Genomic DNA, 19,533 nt, shown 5'->3' with positions numbered 1-19,533 from the left:
GGCTGACTGGATTCCCTCTGTTTTAATCCTGTCCTGGCACAAAGGTGGACTGGATGACCCCACAGGTCTAATGTTTCTGTCTGAGGAGAGGCAGGGCAGCAGCAGTGGCCCATAGCCAGGACACGGGGATAAAGGCTTTCATTCATGTCTGATTTTTATCTTTGGCGTCCTTGATACCAGACTAGTACCAGCGGCTCTGCCAGGCACCGTATACAGCTGGGACCCCACGTGGGCTGCATACAGCTGTGCTTGGGATCAGAAAAAGTCAAGAGAGTTTCCACTGGTACATTCCCACTCCCAGGGAAGGAGTCTATGCAAACGGGAGCAATAGACAACGTTCTACCTAGCGAGTGTATTAAGACTAGAGACCAGCTCTTGGTTTCACTCCTGTAACAGACTCCTGGCCACAATCATCCTCATCACCTCGTTGGTACCTGCAGCAGGACAAAGACAGAGAGAGAGAGAGAGAGAGACAGACAGAGACAGAGATACACATCAGTTAAGTGAAGGCCCAATCCTGCTTCCACTGAAGTCAACTGCAAAAATCCCAGGCTATAAACCCACAACAGAGCAGTAATTCCATGTCTCCATCCAGCCTGTGATCAGGGCAAAACCTGGTGAGATCTGTAGCCTACTCTACAGAAGAGATTCCTTTCAAGCATGAGAGGCGTTCTGGGTATTAGTGGGTGTAGAGGAGAAGGTCAGACGTAGATGCCTGGAAAAAGACCATTCATTAGGGGGGCACTGAGCGCTCCTTGCTCCCACTGATATTAAAAGGATTTTAGGGCACTGAGCACCTAGCAGAACTGGGCCCATATTGAAGGCCAGAGTCTCTACTTTACTTACTGCTACATATGCATCATATCAGAGAGTAGAAAGGAGCATAGCCAGGACCACACCCTTTCCCGATACCCTAATTCTAGGTGAATGGAGTTCAAAGAATAGCAGTAATAACGATTAAGAGGCTAGATTAAAAATAAAACAAGCTTGGCTCCGCTAAGGGGGATATTACCACAAATCTCTCTACAAGGATCTGAAGGTGGATCAGCACGCAGAGTGAGAATTGTTTAGGGTTCAACAATTGGTGTTAATAGGAGTAACAGGATGAAATTAAACAAAGCCACCTTTAGTGTGAACATCAGACGACCTTTCCCTCTGGTGAGACCCATTAAACTATCAAGAATTTTCCCAGGGAGGTGGTGGGAGCTCCTTCAACTGAGTCATGTGGAGCAAGAGTGGACAAGACACTAAAAAAAAATATACTGCAGGGAGCAATCCTGCACATGGAGTCTCTTCTGTCTTCTACTGGGTTGGAAATACTTACAGGGCTACACAAATCTGCTATAGCCCAATGAACTCAGATCCCCTGCATGGGTTTTGCTGGGAGACCTAAAGCACACAATGAAAGAAGTGGAATTTGCAACTATAATCCAAGTTCCTCTTCTCAACTGGGACATGTGGCCAAGGTCACAGCCAGTGGCCAGTTTTGTTAGCAATACCCCAGGTTACCTTCCAAGATCTGGTGGACTCTGATGTCTCTCATGAACTGCTGAACAGCATAGTCCTTCAGATAGCCATAGCCCCCATGCATCTGTAGGGCCTGGTTGCAGATCTGAGGAGAAGAGAACGTTGCTGGGTCAGGCACAGAGTGGTGAAGTGACTTGCCCAGGGTCACACAGCAAGTCAGTGGCAGAGCTAGGACTAGAGCCCAGGAATCTGGACTAAGTCTATGCCCTAACCACCAAACCACATTCCCAAGCAGAAATGGAAATGGAACCCAGGAGTCCTAAATTCCAGTCTCTTCTGCTCTAACCACTATATGCCGTACTGGTTGTTGCCATATTTCCAGACGTGCCATTTAAAATTAATTGTGTCATCTTAAAAGGAACGCTGCAACGCAAAAACCTGTAGGGTGCATTTTAATTCCCCTCAAACAAGGCGATTTCTGCTGCATTTTAACTGACTCTAGGTCCAAAATTAAAATGCAAGGCCACCATCTAGTGGCCATCTAGGAGAATTCCAGGATAAAAGCCCTTTTTATTTAAAGATGGTACCAAGCCTAACTATAATTAATCCTGTGTATGAGATGCACCACATTGGCAGTATATATCCAGGGAGCTAATGACAGGGATGTAGTGGTAATTCCAAAATATAACTAATCCAAGACAATTCATAGCTCAGGACTTTTTTTCTTTTAATTAAATGGCATTCTGTAATTGCACTAGAGTACCCCCCCCCACTCCCAATGACACATGCTAATCAGGAATTAAGAGCAAGTAATGGACACACTGGCATGCACCCTTATTACCTCATTGAAAGGTAGCTGAAATCACCAAAATGAAATGCTCTACTCACAGGCCTGCCTGAGCCCCCAGGCTCCTAGAAGCAGCAGAAGGCATTATAGCATATGAAGAATGCCCAGGGAGAAGGATCATGGCCTGCAGAGGGGCCGAGATTCCTGTCTACACCTGGGCCAGGATTCTGGCCCACAAAAGGGGACCCAAGACTAGGTTTATGACCCACCAAACGTGCTCAGGGCTGGAACCCTGCAGACTGAAGAGACTTCCTGAAATCCCAAGCAGCGTCAGCCACTACAAGGAAACTCTGAACGACTCTGATTACGACACCCCCGGCAGAGACTTGGAAAACCTACTGTGAAGCACTCATCGGTGGCAAAGAGTTTGGCCATGGCGCACAGGGCGATGGCATCCTCCCGCTCCTCCTGCAGTGCCTGCGCCGCATTCCGTACCATGAGCCGCGCCGCCACCAGGCGTGTCGCCATCTCAGCCAGTCTGAACTGGAGGTACTGCCGGAAAGGAAATAGACAGCACATGAGGGGCCAGGTTAAGCCAGAGGCTCAGTGGGTCCCTGCCCTGAAACACCTCTCCCTACCCATCCTTTTCAGATGGGGCCTTTCCCTAGTACCACCGCCTGCCCACTCAATTGGGGCCCTGTTCTGAATCCCACACCCCACCCTTTTCCCCGCTCAGGCACTGTCCCCCAAATATCCCTCAGTCCCCTCAGGTGCTCCCCCGTGCTGTCCCCCCATCCCGCTCAGGCAGGGCCCCCATCTTTGTATTTCCTCTTTAGGGAACTTTCTAGAAAGGACTTCCCTTCACATGAAGCTCAGGCCTCTCTGATTCTCTGTGCCAGGGCCACTGGCTCCCCCGACTCCCCAATTCTTCTCTCTTGGTGTCTGTATTTTTCTCCAGCTCCTTCTGAGCGTCTGTCTCTCTTCTATCATAAGGCCAACAAATAATTATCATGAACTATTTTCTGCATGAGGTGAGAAAACCCCCATCACCTATTGCCACCCAAACCTCTCCCAGCGGGAGGTGCTATAGAAGAGGGTCTGAGCACATTAGCATTGGGAGAAGCTACTACAGTACCAGCTTCTCCCAGCAGAATGTGTGTAAGGCAGGATGTGGGAGCTCTGGCTCCTTTTTTATGCAATAGCCAGAGGGGTGCAGTGGTGGAAAGAGCAAAGCTTGTAGACAGAAAAGTCACCTGGTTACTGGCCAGGGGTTCCCCAAACTGTTTGCGGACGGTGAGATGGTCCTGGGCCAGGAGGACAGAGGCATGAGCAGCTCCTAGAGAACAAGAAGCTGGCGGGGGAAGCCAAGGGCACAGAGTGACTATTACATGACAGCCACCACACTAGACTAACAGTGAGGAGACACAGCCCCCTCCCTTCCCCTTGCTCTCAGCTGCCAGGCTTACCAATGTTGATCCTCCCTCCATTCAGGCCCTTCATGGCGATGCCGAAGCCCTGCCCCTCTGCGCCCAGCCGGTTGACCACGGGAATAGCACAGTCCTCAAAGATCACGGCCCGAGTCGGCTGGGAGTTCCAGCCCACCTGGGAAAGACAGGAGTATCTCACAGACTGGAGGGCTGGGCACATCCAGCTCTCCGCTGGAGAAATAACAGGTCTGTCGCTGCTCTCTCCCTCCACTGCCAGGATTGTGAAGGAGCGCGCCTCTAACGCAGACTCCGTGACACAGAGTGGGGTACCCCTCAGATTCTGCAGTGAAGAGGAGTCTGTTCAGATACCCCTCTAGCCTTTCTGAACTAAAGGTTTACACGTGCATTGCCCCTTTCAGCTAGATTTTGATAGTAACTTTCAGGACAGTTTAGGTGGCTCAGTTTTAGTTCGCTGGATTTGTACCTCCAGACACCTGGATCACGAGTTTAGTGATCTCAAAGCTCTGTAGTCCACATGCAAAGCACCATGCAGCCTGGGAGTCTCTGCTCAGGAGAGACCCCATTACTAGCTTAGCCAAGGGGTCAGGACTGAGCTTCAGCAATGCTGCTGGTGAGGGTTGAGGGTCAGGCGCATATGAAGCTTGCACAGGGGCTGTCTGCACCATACGTAACCCTGATTAGTTTGAGGAGCCCTTAAACTTCACGAGCAACTCAATCCACTAGAAACTGAAATGCAAATGTCTACAGGAAAAGTCCAGATCCAGTGAATCTGTATCTGGTGCTGGCGTGACAGACCTGGAGATTAAAGCCCTCCACCTATCCATGCAGCAGATACAGCATGAGCAGTGGCAGTGCAAGGTTTCCCCATACCGTGTGCCTCAATGCTGCCCCGGGTCAGGACACTGGATTATCTGGGGCTATGGTGCAGTGAGGAAGCAGGATAGCAAACTAGAACGGTCCAGCTGTCTCACCCAGTACAGGGCTAAATGGGCCTGCTATCTGATCAGACATGGGATCGCTAGTGGTCTACTCCAGTCTGGCCTGCCTCTGCCGTGTTCCCCCCGCACACCCTGATGGTGTGTGGGTCTCTCACCTTCCTCTCTTTCTTGCCAAAGCTGAGCCCTGGAGTTCCTTTCTCCAGCACCAGGCAGGAGATGCCCTTGGGGCCAGACCCTCCTGTGCGACACATGACCACGTACACATCTGTGTCGCCACCGCCACTGATGAAGGCCTGGCAAAGGGCACAGGAAAGGAGATAGAATTAACACGCAGGGAGTTCACGCCCAGAGCCTGGGAAGCAGGAGAGAATCTCCACTGGGCACCATGTGCTGAAAGGGAGTTAGGTGTCTTGTGTGGTGATCCAAGGGCAGAGAAGCTGAGAGGAGGGCGAGGGGATCAGAGAGCTGGAGGAGGAGGAAGGCAGAGGGGAGGAGAGTCAAGGAGACAGAAGCAAGGGGCGGGCTTGAGGGATTGGTTTATGGGGTGAAATCACAAGCTGAATAGGTGTAGCCTAGCAAATTGGGGTTGGAGGGACAGAAGGGGGCAGAATAACCACCTCCAGTTACTGGTCGTTAGGTGTGCAGAAATTCCGGGGAGAGGTGGGGTAGAGCTAGGAGTAGCAGGAGGAAGTTCAGCATCAGGCAGGGCTTCCCAGCAGTGCGATTTACTGGGCTGGGAACAGCATCTCCAAGGGAAGAGGCGGATGCCCCACCACCAAGGGACATGTAAAACAGAACTGAACCAAGCCCTAGAGAATACACTGCGGGGAACGAGCCTGCCCTGGGAGAAGCAACTGGAGACGATGTGAAATAATGGGATATCTCCAGTTCTACAAGCCAAGAGGAAGAGGCAGAGATGAGAGGGTGAGTGGGGGAGTCAGAGAGATATGGCAACGACCCTCTCATACATGCAGGGTGCTCAGGGGTTTTCAAGGCGAGAAAAGTTGGTACCTTGGAACCATTAAGGACGTAGGTGTCGCCTTTCCTTTTGGCTGAAGTTATCAAGGAAGCTGCATCACTTCCACTTCCTGTTAGTGGGGAAGGAAAGGAGCCAATGAGATGGCAAGGCTGCCTTTCTCCTCCAGAGATTGTGTGTTTACTCAGAATGATGAGGAGTCAGACTCAGGGCCAAACGCATCCCTGGACCCAGAGAGTATAACTCCTATTGACCTCAATGGGGGCTGTGCCCCCTTGCCCCCAAGCTCAATTTATCCTCTAGAGCTAAACAGTCCAGGGCAGGATGGTCAACCACATCATCATGGGCTGAGGAACAGGTCTCTTCCAGCTCATGTGGGATCCTGACTGCCCATGGCTTTAAACTAGAGATGTCAGATCTGTGTGGATTTATTTATTAAAGTGCCCTGGACAGAGATCCACCCTCTTACTGCAGTATTTATCCATTTTGTTTAACCAGCCTTGAAAACAGGAGCTGCAGGCCAGTCAAAGTGGATCTACTTTTGTTGCATATTCTGCAAAATTGTGTGTATCCCTCCACACCCGACCAAGGGACCCTTTTGTACCTTCAGCTCCTCACTTCTCTCAGTGAGTCACAGCACTTCTCCTTGCCCTTCCCACCACTGCTGTATGCTAAGTGGAGAAGACTGTCAGCATCGTGAGATATGCCCCATTGAGGTACCAGCCCTTGCTACATTGATAGTCTAAAGCACAAGCCACATGGAGATCTGGAGAGCTCAGAGCAACAGGAGATGGAGTTTCACTTCCAGTTCCCTGGAACATTTGAGAATGAGAGCGACTGACACAACATTGCTGGGACTCAGGACAGGAAGGGGATGGAATTATCTGTACATGAAGCTCACCCGGCTCGGTCAGGCAGTAAGAGGCTAACTTCTCCATGCTACAGAGGGATGGGCAGAACTTGTGTCTCTGTTCCTCGCTCCCAAAGGTGTCAATCATCCAAGCACACATGCTGCACCAGGAGAGAAGGGATGGGATTATAATGCATGCATACAAGCACAGGCCTAGGAAGAAGGATGATCATAGAACGCTCATGCCACTGGCGTGGAGGTTTGGAGGTTTTCAGCCTCTTCCGGAGCTAATCTAACCTAGCCTAGGAGACAGACACCGTCCCCCACTGAAACTGAACAAAGCAACTACACACCACAGGGACTGGCTCAGGGTCTTAAACTTCATAAAGCTTCTTGGAATCAGTGTACAGGGCTGAGAGTCAGGAGAGCTGCATTCTATTCTCAACTCTGCCACCGACTCAGCGTGAGAGCTTGGACAAGTCACTGCCTCTTTGTGTGCCTTAGCATCTGTAAAAAGGGTATGGAGAGAATTATATGAGTATTAATATTGCAGTAGTGCCTAGGAGTTCCAATCATGGACCAGAACCCCACTGTGCTAGGCACTATACAAATGGAACAAAAAATGATCTCTGCTCCAAAGAGTTTACAATCTAATTCATTTTCCCTTCTAAAGAGTTTAGAGTTCTACAAAATTATTGTTACAATACTACTACTGAGAGGGAGATGTAAATATTATTCCCATGCCCTACAAGGAAAAGGCTGACTCTTACTATGTATTGGTACATCATCTAGTGCAATGGGACCCTGATCTTAACCGGGATATTGCCACAATAAATAAATCAGTTTAGAGATGGGGTAGCCGAGGCACAGAGCATTTAAGGGATTTGCCCATGGCTATATAGTAAATCAACGACAGAGCTAGGAACAGAACCCAAAAGTTCCCAGCTCCAGCCCTCTGCTCACATCACTAGGCTAAAATTATTTCCTTGTGAATAGGAATGATTCGTTCCGGTGTCCGAGGGACTGCAGCCTGATTGCTAAAAGTAACCAGCCATGCCCCATATGCCAACTAATGGTCCCTACATTACATCCTTACATGATGAAATTCAATACAGACAAGTGAAAAGTACTACACTTAGGAAGGAAAAATCAAATTCACAATTACAAAATGAGGAATAACAGCCTCGTTGGTAGTTCTGCTGAAAAGGATCTGGGGGTTATAGTGGATCACAAATCGAATATGAGTAGCGATGTGATGCAGTTTGCAAAAAGGGCTAATATCATCATTCTGGGCTATATTAACAGGAGTATTGTATGTAGGACATGGGAAGTAACTGTCTGATTCTGTCCGGCACTGGTGAGGCTTGAGCTGGAGTACTGTGTCCAGTTCTGGTGCCACACTTTAGGAAAGATGTGGCCAAACGGGAAAGAATCCAGAGGAGAGCAACAAAAATGATAAAAGGTTTGGAAAATCTAACCTATGAGGAAAGGCTAAAAAAACTGGGCAAGTTTAGTCTTGAGAAAAGAAGGCTGAAGGGGGAGCTGATAGGAGTTTTCAAATATATTAAGGGCTGTTACAAAAAGGACTGTGACCAATTGTTCTCCATATCCACTGAAGGTAGGTCAAGAAGTATGGGCTTAATCTATAGCAAGGGAGATTTAGGTTAGAGATTAGGAAAAAAATTCTAACCATAAGGGTAGCTAAGCTTTGGAATAGGCTTTCAAGGGAGGTCATGGAATCCCCATCATTGGAGGTTTTTAAGAACAGGTTAAACAAACACCTGTCAGGGATGGACTAGGTTTCCTTGATCCTGCCCCAGCACAGGGAGCTGGACTTGATGACCTCTTGAGGTCCATTCTAGCCCTACATTTCAATGATTCTGTAATGAATGGCACCCCTGAAAGCTGTAAAATGACAGGATTAAGAGTCCCAGTGTTCATAGTAAGAGTATTATTCAGCCAGACTGACCACAGATGCTTAGCCAGTTGTCCCACACTCACTTATGGATGCTCAAGTAGGCAGTGGTGCTGGTACATCCTGTCGACAAAGCCTCAAAGATGATGGAGGTATCAAGCCGTGACAGTCCTGAGCCACCTACATCTGGTTTCACATAGATCCCACCGAACCCCAGCTGGGCTGCCTTCTGCATTGTCTCCACGGGGAATATTTCCTATTGGAGGCACAAAGGGAAAAAAAGTTATCACAAGAGATTAAGAGCAAGATCAGCTTCCAGTGAAGATGAACCATTAAGCCCAGTTCTGAACTTCCAAGTTTAAGTGAATAGGTAGGCATCTAGGTAGATCAGGGAGCAGGTGCAGGTTTTCTGACTTCTCTGTGCTGCCTGCTGGGGTCACTGATGGCAGCAGGGTGCCACTGCATCAGCATCCCTAAAGGAAATCTTTCCACTGTCACGATCACAGCACTAAGCAAGAGGGAAGGAGCTACTGAAGACACCACTACCTGCAGGGCTGGGGCAAGGGGGATGCTGGGGGGGGGGAGGGGGCGAGGGAGGAGAAAGAAAAGAAATGACTAGCCCGTTAATGCAGGCAAGAGGAGTCCTGAGGGAGGAGAAGGTGTTGGGTGAAGCATCCCTTTTGTGGGCTGGCAGCTGGCCTGTGCTCTCACCTTTTCATCCCATTCTGCCATGTGAGGGGCCATCTCCTTAGCAGCAAAGTCAAAGGCAACCTTTTGGAATTCCTTCTGCTCCTCGGTCAGGCCTGTAGATGCTGGAAAAGCAGGAGAAGAGCGGATGCTTACAGAGGATGGGGAAGGAGGCTGCAAACCCCCTCACTTCTTTAATACCCAGGACTAATTTTAAACATTGTAGTAATTATTGTTCACAGTCCAGTATCTCTGAGTCCTGTTATCTGCACTGACCCACTGTGGCATTACAAGCATCAGCCGCGCCTCCCAATGAATCAATGCAGAATGAATGCCTCTGCATGCTGCTAGGAGGCAGTGGTCTAGTAGAGGCGCTGCCTTCTGGTGAAGCAAAACCAAGGTCTTGATCTCTTGTGGTCACTGAACATGAACTGCAACACACAACTAAAACTGTATGTGTGTGTGGGGGGGCTTTATTGGTGTTTTTTGATGCAGAAAGGCAGCCGTGACATTCTACAGGGTTGTTTTTTGGTTGTTGTTTGCCTGGGTATTTCCCCTCCCTCTCCATTAGAATGATCACTTTTTGATTTCTTTGCTTTTCTGGAGAACTCACTGGAGAGTTGGGCTGAAGCTTCACAACAGAGCAAAACTTACTGCAACGCCCAACTCCAGCTTCCATGTAAAACCTCGTCTACAAAGGAGAGGTGGGGGGATGAACCCATGTATTACACTAGTATGAGCCTGAAGCATACATGTGCTTCATCATTGCAATATACACCTGTAATTTACCAGAGAAAGTCACACATATGCAAGCGTGTGACCTTAGATCCTGTACTGGTGTAACTATGTGACATAATTCTACATTGATGACATCTTCATCATCTGGACCCATGGAAAGGAAGCCCTTGAGGAATTCTACCATGATTGCAATAATTTCCATCCCACCATTAACCTCAGCCTAGATCAATCCACACAAGCGGTCCATTTCCTGGACACTACTGTGCTAATAAGCGATGGTCACATAAATACCACCCTATACCGGAAACCTACTGACCGCTACACTTACCTACATGCCTCTAGCTTCCATCTAGGACACACCACAAGATCCATTGTCTACAGCCAAGCTCTAAGATATAACCGCATTTGCTCCAATCCCTCAGACAGAGACAAGCACCTACAAGGTCTCTCTCAAGCATTCTTAAAACTACAATACCCACCTGCTGAAGTGAAAAAACAGATTGACAGAGCCAGACGAGTACCCAGAAGTCACCTCCTACAAGACAGGCCCAACAAAGAAAATAACAGAATACCACTAGCTGTCACCTTCAGCCCCCAACTAAAACCTCTCCAGCGCATCATCAAAGATCTACAACCTATCCTGAAAGATGATCCCTCACTCTCACAGATCTTGGGAGAGAGAGACCTGTCCTCGCTTACAGACAACCCCCCAACCTGAAGCAAATACTCACCAGCAACCACACATCGCTGAACAAAAACACTGACCCAGGAACCTATCCTTGCAACAAAGTCCAATGCCAACTCTGTCCACATATCTATTCAAGTGACATTATCATAGGACCTAATCACTTCAGCCATACCATCAGGGGCTCGTTCACCTGCACATCTACCAATGTGATATATGCCATCATGTGCCAGCAATGCCCCTCTGCCATGTACATTGGCCAAACCGGACAGTCTCTAAGCAAAAGAATTAATGGACACAAATCTGACATCAGGAATCATAATACTCAAAAACCAGTGGGAGAACACTTTAACCTGTCTGATCATTCAATGACAGACCTGCGGGTGGCTATTTTACAACAGAAAAGCTTCAAAAACAGACTCCAACGAGAAACTGCTGAACTCGAATGGATATGCAAAATTAGACACAAGCAATTTAGGTTTGAATAAAGACTGGGAATGGCTGAGCCATTACAAACATTGAATCTATCTCCCCATGTAAGTACTCTCACACTTCTTATCAACCTGTCTGTACTGGGCTATCTTGATTATTACTTCAAATGTTTTTTTTCCTCTTACTTAACTGGCCTCATAAGTAAGTTGGTAAGACAACTCCCACCTGTTCATACTCTCTGTATGTGTGTGTATATATATCTCCTTAATATATGTTCCATTATATGCATCCGAAGAAGTGGGATGTAGCCCATGAACGCTTATGCTCAAATAAATTTGTTAGTCTCTAAGGTGCCACAAGTACTCTTGTTCTTTTTAGTCTCTAAGGTGCCACAAGTACTCCTGTTCTTTTTATGTGACATAAGTACATCCCTGCAGACAAGCCCTGAGGGGAGAAGGCAATGTGGAGTCACATACAGGTTAGAACTCTTTGTTTTTTGTCAGAGTTAAACAAAACCCAACCAAGCAAAGCAAACCCAAAGAATTTCAAATAGAGTCAGACCCATTCCCCTTCCCCAGTCAGTTACAGATAGGAAAGCTACAACCCAGGTTTCAAAATCCTGCAATGGAACTACTAACTCCCCAGGTCCTTCAGCAGATCCGCTAGCAAAATTTAGGAAGACAAGAATTGATATTCCTCATTTTAAAATCTTCTATTGTAACCACATTCAGAGGCCCCCAATTAGGATCAGGGCCGTACAAACACATAGAAAGAGTCCGTGCCCTGAAGAGCTTACACTCTAATCTTCATAAGATAAAACACAAGCAGAAAAAAAATTAAAACAAACTTTAGACCATCCTCACACATCATAAAGAATCAGTAAAGGCTATAAGCAAAATATATTCCCCCTTTTGTAGTCCACATCTAGAGATCCTATAGCACTTCTTGCAAAAGTAGAGACAGGAGTCCTAATGCCTTGGTTAAAGGCTAATGTGCATAATTACATTCTGCTTTGTGAAATTCCCACTTTTTAGAATCATGGGGTTAGAAGGGACTGCCAAGATCATCTAGTCTAAACCCCACTTACAACAATTAGATATGAGATTCTTCTTTGATGCAGGCCCTACAATGTGTCATGAGGCTGTGCACGTTGTTTGAACAGCACCAACACAAGGGGCTTTCACCCCTTCCCTAGTGAGACCATTCTCCAGCGGGAATGATCTCACTGGCAGGAAACTTTCCCTGACGTACAGCCTACGTGTGCCCTTTCTTAAGTGCATGGCATTGCTCTCACTCAGAATCATACCCCCTTGGAACACACCCAGCAACTCCTGCTGGTCCAGAATGGACAAAGGAAAGAGGCTCAGTCCCAGCGCTGGTTTTATGGGCTCCAGCACCTCCACCACCTCCCTTGTATTTAAGATGCGCCCATCCCCATCGCTTCTGGGCGCCCCTGCTTCCCCATCCTGCCCCCTCACCCTTCTGCACCGCCTGGCCCCGCGCACCGCGGGGGCTCGGCCCCTCTGCCCTGAACCTTACGGTCAATACAGGAGACGATCCTCCTGCGCCCCAACAGCTGGGGCCAGCTTGGGGTCCTCCGCAGCTGGGCCCCTAACCTGCTGCCACCTCGCCAAGCCATGCCAGCAGCCCTCCTGTGCCGGGGCGCCTGCCCTGCGCCGCACTGCGGGAGTTGTAGTCCGCAGCGGAGGGCAGCCCGTCAAAGATCCCCGGCTGAGGAGGGGGCGCGGGACTACAGCGCCCAGAAAGCACCGCGCAGGGAGGCTGAGGAATTCTGGGAGCTGTAGTCTCCCTTCCCCCCCATTGAGGCTCTCCCATTGGCCGCTGGGCAGGGGGCAGTCTTAAAGGTATTGCACGTTTGCATAACTTTTATTGCCCGCCGACCTTCAGTAGGCTGAGAGGCAGGCAGGCTGGGTCCGCTCCCCCATCCCCAAGCCGCTGTGCAGCCAGGAGCATCCCTCCCCCAGCAGAGAGGGGCTGCTGCACCCGCAGCTGGTGAGGGGAGCCCTGGCGACGGGGGGGGGTGAGGGGGAGTGAGCCTTGGGGGGGGGGGGGTGGAGGGGGAGCGAGCCCTGGCATGGCGGGAGGAGGGGAGATGTAGCAAGCCCTGGGCATCATGGGGATATGGGGTAGTGGGAGGAAGCTGGGGAACAATGACTGTTCTGCTATGGTTACCAGCAAAGTTGCCCCTTAGCAGACATCAGGATGGTCCAACACCTACCACTGGAGGATTCAAACCTGCCACCTAGAGCTGCAAGGCTCTGTCCCATGAACCCTCCAGCGCTCCCAGGATAGGACACCCGCGGCTGGCACCTAGAAGAGGAAATGTTTATAATACCCTTTCTGCAGCAACATCATAGCTGGCGCCCGCCCAGTCCGCTGCAGGGGTGGGAGAAAGGGGAAGGTGGACAGGGACAAAGGGAACATTTGTCCCCCTCCCGCCCCCAAACCATCTTCAAAGGGTCCCAGATTATTGACAGGCCAAAATATGTACAAATGTCCAACGTTAAGCAGTCTGTCTGGAGAATCTTCATCCCTGATATATATTATAAATCACAGCAAAATACTAACATAATAGCTAATTTTTACTTCTTTAAATGAATGGAACAGTTTCTCTCTCTTTTTGCTTGAATAAGTGGTAACAGCAAGTGCTTCCCGACCTGTATTCTCGCCCAGGTGCCTCTGCTTGCAGAGAAACTAGTTCAAGGAAGCCAGCGATGTCTCGGCCAGGCAAAAAGAGAAGCAGAGCAACCTTGGCAGGTCTGTACAGAAGTCCTAACCCGCTCAACAGCTGTAGCTTTTTGGCTGTTGGGTTCTCACATTTGGGTGTGGGTTCCAGTTGATAGTGAAAACATGGACAAATACTCTCTTTACTCACCTGTAAGCTGCCCACCTTTTCATAGGCCAGGATTTTGCAGATTGTGTGTTTCTCTTCTATAAATTGTCTGGGAGACCCCTATGGGCCTGACAGGAGTTTTTCCATCTATATAATAAGGGACAATGATGTTTCCCTACAGCACAAGAGTGTTGGGAGATTTAATTAATTAATATTTGAAAAGCATCTTTAGAGATTGTCCACTGTTAAGGTACTCGAAGACAAAATATTATGTAGCATTGTTATTACACTACTTGCTATGACACAAAAGTATTATCCAATAACTAACCAACTGCATTAGAGGCAATGTGACTTAGTGGATAGGACTCGGGAAGTTGTATTCCCGCCTCTGCTATTGATTTGCTGTGCAAACTTGGGCAAGTCACTTTTTCTCTCTGTGCCTCTGTTACCCGCTCTCTTGGCTGCATGCTATTTAAGATTTTAACCATTTTCAGGCAGGGACTGTCTCTTAGCATCTAGCACAGTGGAACCTGTACCTCTGAGGCTTCTAGGTGCTGGAGTACAGGAGATTAAAAATAAAGTACACTGTGATGTACAATTTTTGTATGTTCACTTTTGGGCTAATTCACAGAGTTTGGCTGCCTGCACTTAGTTTCTCATCTGTTGGTACAAAGTAGTCCAGTTGTTGCATTTCATTAGGGCCAGTTTTCTGAGTCAAGCGCATACACTATTGTGGCTTTTCGATATTTAAACGAAAGTACGAGCAAAACCTTGGCAATCACTAGACCACAGCTGTCAACCAACAGTAAAAACTCCTGTATTTTTTTTTTTTTTTTTTAACCTTGGAACACATTCCAGATATGCTGGACATCTTTGTAAGTGATGTCAACTGCCTAAGCTAGGGGCTGAGATCCATCAAAAACTCCTTTTCTAGCCAAATGTTGTCCCATATCAAGCCCGCTGAGATGCAAATCAGGTGTTTACAACAATTGGCAAATTAGGAAACTATGTGTTCTAATTTCTCCACTCACGTTGTGTTTGTTTAAAGATAAAGAGGGGCCTGCTACTAAATTCGCCAAAAGTAAGATTCAGGAGGAGGAAGAATCCATGATGCCTGCAGCTAAGGAGAGGAATTCAAAGCCCATGGGGAGCGGCACAGGAAAGGCTACCAAGGAGGCCTGCCCTAGCGTGCAGGGAAGCAAGCAAGCATACAGCCACTGGCTGATGAAATCAGAGCCGGAGAGCAGGTTCCAGAAGGGAGTGGATGTGAAAGTAAGCCCTGGATCTTCCTTACTGTCACCGTCCCAGCACATGTGCTCAAAGATGAGGAGGAATGGAAACTTATTTTTAGCTACAGGTTCTGTTTAATATCAAAATGACCTTATTTCTTTCTTTCACAATGAAGAGTCACCCTCTTCTCAAATACCCTTCTCTTTCTGGGAGCATGCGCACACAGATTTCATTCTCCTCCAGGCCCAGAGAGATCCTGTAAGAAAGCCACACCAGGCACTGTGTGTGGAACTCAGTGTATGCACTTTGTGACCCCGAATGATTGAATTGACCCTGCTAGGATTTTTAATCCGCGGCAGCAGGGAGTCTTTCTATTTCAGACCTGGTCCTTAGACTGCCAAAGCATTCCCTCTACAGCTTAACTTCCTTTACTTTAAACCAAGCAGGGACCAAAAGCTTTGTAAACCAGACAGTATGATGAGAGATGCCCTAGAAACACATGAATGTACATAGACAATAAGAAAGGCCTCTGTCCATTAAATCCAAATTATAATCCAAGTCTAACCTGTTTTTAATTTGATTGGGCAGTTCGGCATTGAAGACTTAAAGGCTCAACCCAATCAGACAGCATGCTGGGATGGAGTCAGGAATTACCAGGTAAGGAGCAGTGATTGAAGGCCCGGATTGCAAATACAGCATTGCTGAAATATCACTATTGAAAACAATAAGAAAACAAAAATTAGCTCTCTTCATAAATGCCAAACTGCAGGCAAAATAGAGGACGTGTCCACCCTGCCTGTTCCTGTGCCCAAATTCTTCCCCTGCGTATACTAAGCCAATTGTTCCTACTTGCTGCACTTTGGTAAGAGCATATGTGGCTAATTATCTATGGCTTAACAAAAAAATAATCTCCCCAGACATATTCAGACAGGCCAGTCCTCTGGAAAGTCACCTGATTTTTCTGTCTGGTTTCAGAAAGAAATATGCAGGTTCAAAGCAAACATCAACCCTCATTTCTTGTCTTTTCCTTTCCTCTTCATTTTTTTTCTGCAAAGCCCCAGCTAATGTGACTCCAGCTTTTTGTCTATGTAGTTTTCTGTTTCGGCACACTGGTACAGTGGGAAATCTAAGCACAATTTTGTCTCTGTATAAACAAAATCAGCTTTGCTGCTTGTTCTGTAACAGGGAACTTCAGACTCCTGCAGTTGCTGAATGAGGATGGCAGAGCTGCTGAATTCCAATAGACTTTATAGCTACTAAGACCCTGGGTCTTTAGTCTGTTTTTCTTACTTGAACTTAGAGTGAAAAAAAAATCTTGACATTTGTAGGAATGTTTGTACGAGCAGGTCTGAAGCACCAGTGGCCTCTGCACTTCCATTCTTCCTGTTTCATTAAGCAGCTAATGGGGACAGCCTTTTGAAACCTTCCTAGAGGGGATATTGCAGGCCCTCCTCATAGCTTAATTACAAAGTTCAGTGGTCTCTTCTTTAATCATCTGACAGGCACGGAATTTCATGAGAGACATGAAACTTGGGCAAGAAGCATTTTTCTATCACAGTAACTGCAAAGAGCCTGGGATTGCTGGAATTATCAAGGTGAGAGCCTCTTGCTAATCCTTGCAACAGTGAAATACTTCACTGCTGGTCTATTGGAAACAGAAGTAAAATTAGCCCTGCTCCTACCTCAACCCCCAAGAAATGCAAGAGTAGCCTAATCATTAGTTGTGAAGAGCCTACAATCACTGATTCACAGACCAGCAGTGCTGATTCCCCCCTTCACCCGTCCCCAATAGAAACATAACCAACTTATGCGATCTCACTGGTTTCATGCTGGAGTGTTTCCAGACAAGGCAATAAAGTTATGCCAGATTTACACCAGTATCCGCATAGAATCTGGCTCATTGAGTTCCACACAATTGTCTGTGTAGGCAGTCTTTCGGATTAGACTTGAAGCAGCTGACCTCTGTGAGCATGCAAGGTTTTAAGAGTACATGGGTATCCCAATCTCTTGCCCACCATTGCGGTGCACTGGCGCATTGTTGCTCTCAGTGTTTTTTAAAATGCTTTGGGCAGAGATTGTAAAGAAGCTCATCCTATTAGAATGGAGCTCCTATGGTCATATCCAGGGAGCAACTGGCTAACTCTGCAGCAGTATTGCCCCATTACTCCTCATCAAGATCTTTTGGTGGACACCTCATATCTTCTGCTGCTAGGAATACTTAGCTGGCTGATCATGAGAGGTATAGGCAGAGTGCAGGAACTCCAGTCCCTGAGCATTCATTCTATCAGATGCCCTGCTTCAACACTCAATGACTTTATCCCCCGAGATGTGCACTTTTGGCTGCTATTAGTTAGGGCCTTGAATTCTATGCACAGTTCTGACTGCAACCTTAGGCAAGTTCCTTAAACCTCTGACTCAGTTTACCCATTTGGAAACTGCATAGACCTTACCAAGCTCGGAGGATGCCTAGATAGCTACTTAATATTTGTAAAGCCTAGTAGTGAAAGGCGTGCTAAAGGTGTCGCTTTTGATATGCCTTTCCTCTCATTTATGGTGGGTCAGGAGGTGTCAACAACTCTAGTCTTACTCAGGAGTCTCTGCTCTGCTTCCCTTTTTATTTTAGATTGTGAAGGAGGCTTACCCAGACCACACTCAATTTGACAAGAAGGACCCTCACTACGATTCCTCCAGTACCAAGGAGAACCCCAAGTGGTCGATGGTAACGTATTAAGTTACACACACGGCCAGTTCTGAACATTGATGTGGTAGGCAGAGGAAGGGAGAGAATCTGATGGCCTCCCTAGGCTATCAAAGCCCCTGTTTGAACCTACACCACCTCTGTCATAAGAGGGAATTCATTCCAGTTGTTTCCCTGTTCCTTTGCTCTACCTTGACCCCCATCCTGGAGAAGGCGGAGATCCATATACCCTTAAGTTCTTACCACCTCACTTGGAAACCCTGCTGCCTGAAAACAGAACCTCTAGCCCCTCTGTAGTGCAGAGCTCAGTGGCCAGGGGAGGAAGATTACTCTGCACACCTTTAAGTCCCAAGCTGAGTCTACACTAGGCAGCGTTCATTCTTAAAGCACAAGAACACAGCTGTAGGGTAGTATTAGACATTAGCCCTACATCCCTAATAAAGGTCTTGTCCCCCAACAAGGAAATGGACTCCTTGCTCTAATGCAGTGGCTCTCAACCTTTCCAGACTAGTGTACCCCTTTCAGGAGTCTGATTTGTCTTCCTAATCCCCAAGTTTCACCTCACTTAAAAACTACTTGCTTACAAAATCAGACCTAAAAATACAAAAGCATCACAGCACATTATGACTGAAAAATTGCCGACTTTCTCATTTTTTACCATCTAATTATAAAATAAATCAATTGGAATATAAATATTGTACTTACATTTCAGTGTGTAGTATATAGAGCAGTATAAACAAGTCACTGTATGAGATTTTAGTTTGTACTGACTTCACTAGTGCATTTTGTGTCGCCTATTGTAAAACTAGGCAAATATCTAGATGAGTTGCTGTACCCCCTGGAAGACCTCTGCGTCCCCTTGGTTGAGAACCACTGCTCCAATGTCAGTAGTTCTTGTCTATCTCTAACAACTGTGTTCCCTCACTGCTCATGTCTCCCCACTCACCAGGTGGACGTCCAATTTGTGCGGATGACTAAGCGCTTCATCCCCCTGTCCGAGCTGAAGGCTCAACACCAGGCACACAAAGCTTCGGGAGGCCCGCTGAAGGACATGACACTCTTCACCAGGCAGAGGCTCTCTGTCCAGCCCCTGACAGATGGTAAGAACCTTCCCCCTACTAGGGAGGTCTTGACAAGATTCCTGCTAAGGAGAACCCCTTGCTTAGGACACTAGTTTGTTCCGCTTCTGACTCTCTTTTCCTGCCCCTTCACTCAGAGGAATTTGAATTTGTCTTGAGCCTTGAAGAGAAACCAAGTTAGACAGACTGCAGCAGCAGGACCCGTCAAGGCTGAAAATTCCCCTCCTCCAGCCAGGACCCTCCCTTCCAAATTTATATTCTCAAACCCAACCCCAGGGAAGACGCTGCAAGCGGACCAAAAGGAGGTGTATATACTCACTGTTATTTTGGTGCACCGTGCTTATTTTTAAATAAAGCTTTTTTAAAGTCAGTGATACCTACTTGATTTTTCAGGGATGGGGAAGAGTTTGTAGCCCCTCTTTACTACAGAGAGAAAAAGAAAAGAGCTTGCCTTCCTGATTCCATTTACGATAGGCGGTGCAAGACACACAAGGCTCCTTCCACTCTTCAGTGCAAACCCTTCTGTGCTGCAGAGATCTCTCAAGAGCAAGTATACACATTCAGCAAAGCAGGCTGCCTGGAGAGTTTAAGACCGGATTTCAAGTTTTTAATACTGTAGCCTTTAGGGCCTAATGATGTGGGCTGTGGTTTAATCCTTGTGCTGGGCTAGTGATCGGGGGCAGTTCACTTACTGAGCTTGCTCTAGGTCAGGGTTTTTCAAACTAGGGGTCGTGAGATCATTACATGGG

At 47.5% G+C, this 19,533-nt stretch overlaps 2 protein-coding genes across 3 annotated transcripts; one reads left to right on the top strand and one right to left on the bottom strand.

Annotated features, from left to right (window-relative positions):
* Window positions 1-337: 337 nt before the first annotated feature.
* On the bottom strand, window positions 338-12,601 carry ACAD8 (acyl-CoA dehydrogenase family member 8). Its single transcript, XM_054005668.1, has 11 exons — window positions 12,463-12,601; window positions 9,093-9,193; window positions 8,468-8,637; window positions 6,518-6,627; window positions 5,652-5,728; window positions 4,796-4,933; window positions 3,721-3,856; window positions 3,508-3,605; window positions 2,654-2,806; window positions 1,510-1,612; window positions 338-434 (listed from the first exon to the last, which is right to left on the bottom strand). Exons 1-11 carry the CDS (start codon window positions 12,560-12,562, stop codon window positions 382-384), a joined length of 1,239 nt encoding a protein of 412 aa, XP_053861643.1. The 5' UTR covers window positions 12,563-12,601; the 3' UTR covers window positions 338-381.
* Window positions 12,602-12,812: 211 nt separating this feature from the next.
* On the top strand, window positions 12,813-19,154 carry THYN1 (thymocyte nuclear protein 1). 2 transcript variants are annotated; one of them, XM_054005670.1, is made up of 8 exons: window positions 12,813-12,936; window positions 13,618-13,701; window positions 14,826-15,049; window positions 15,596-15,664; window positions 16,510-16,602; window positions 17,631-17,726; window positions 18,655-18,805; window positions 18,922-19,154. In XM_054005670.1, the coding sequence occupies exons 2-8, from the start codon at window positions 13,659-13,661 to the stop codon at window positions 18,963-18,965; spliced, it is 720 nt and encodes a 239-aa protein (XP_053861645.1). In that variant the 5' UTR covers window positions 12,813-12,936; window positions 13,618-13,658; the 3' UTR covers window positions 18,966-19,154. The 2 variants fall into 2 exon arrangements, with proteins under 2 accessions (XP_053861645.1, XP_053861644.1); XM_054005669.1 differs by having other exon boundaries at window positions 13,578-13,701.
* Window positions 19,155-19,533: the final 379 nt, after the last annotated feature.

Source organism: Malaclemys terrapin, chromosome 15 (genome assembly GCF_027887155.1).
Source record: "Malaclemys terrapin pileata isolate rMalTer1 chromosome 15, rMalTer1.hap1, whole genome shotgun sequence".
Classification (NCBI taxonomy): Eukaryota; Metazoa; Chordata; order Testudines; family Emydidae; genus Malaclemys; species Malaclemys terrapin.
Note: the sequence above shows the minus strand (reverse complement) of the source record. Positions and strands in the feature narration are given on the sequence as shown.

Bases quoted from the DNA above. Each gene is read 5' to 3' on its own strand.
- ACAD8 (XM_054005668.1), bottom strand. From the start codon at position 12,562: ATGGCTTGGCGAGGTGGCAGCAGGTTAGGGGCCCAGCTGCGGAGGACC. The intron at 9,194-12,462 runs GTAAGGTTCAGG...CTGCTTTTCCAG, and splicing joins GATCGTCTCCTGTATTGACC to CATCTACAGGCCTGACCGAG. The intron at 2,807-3,507 runs GTGACTTTTCTG...CCTTTCCGGCAG, and splicing joins AACCCCTGGCCAGTAACCAG to TACCTCCAGTTCAGACTGGC.
- THYN1 (XM_054005670.1), top strand. From the start codon at position 13,659: ATGTCTCGGCCAGGCAAAAAGAGAAGCAGAGCAACCTTGGCAG. The intron at 13,702-14,825 runs GTCTGTACAGAA...GTTTGTTTAAAG, and splicing joins AAGCAGAGCAACCTTGGCAG to ATAAAGAGGGGCCTGCTACT. The intron at 15,665-16,509 runs GTAAGGAGCAGT...ATCATCTGACAG, and splicing joins ATGGAGTCAGGAATTACCAG to GCACGGAATTTCATGAGAGA.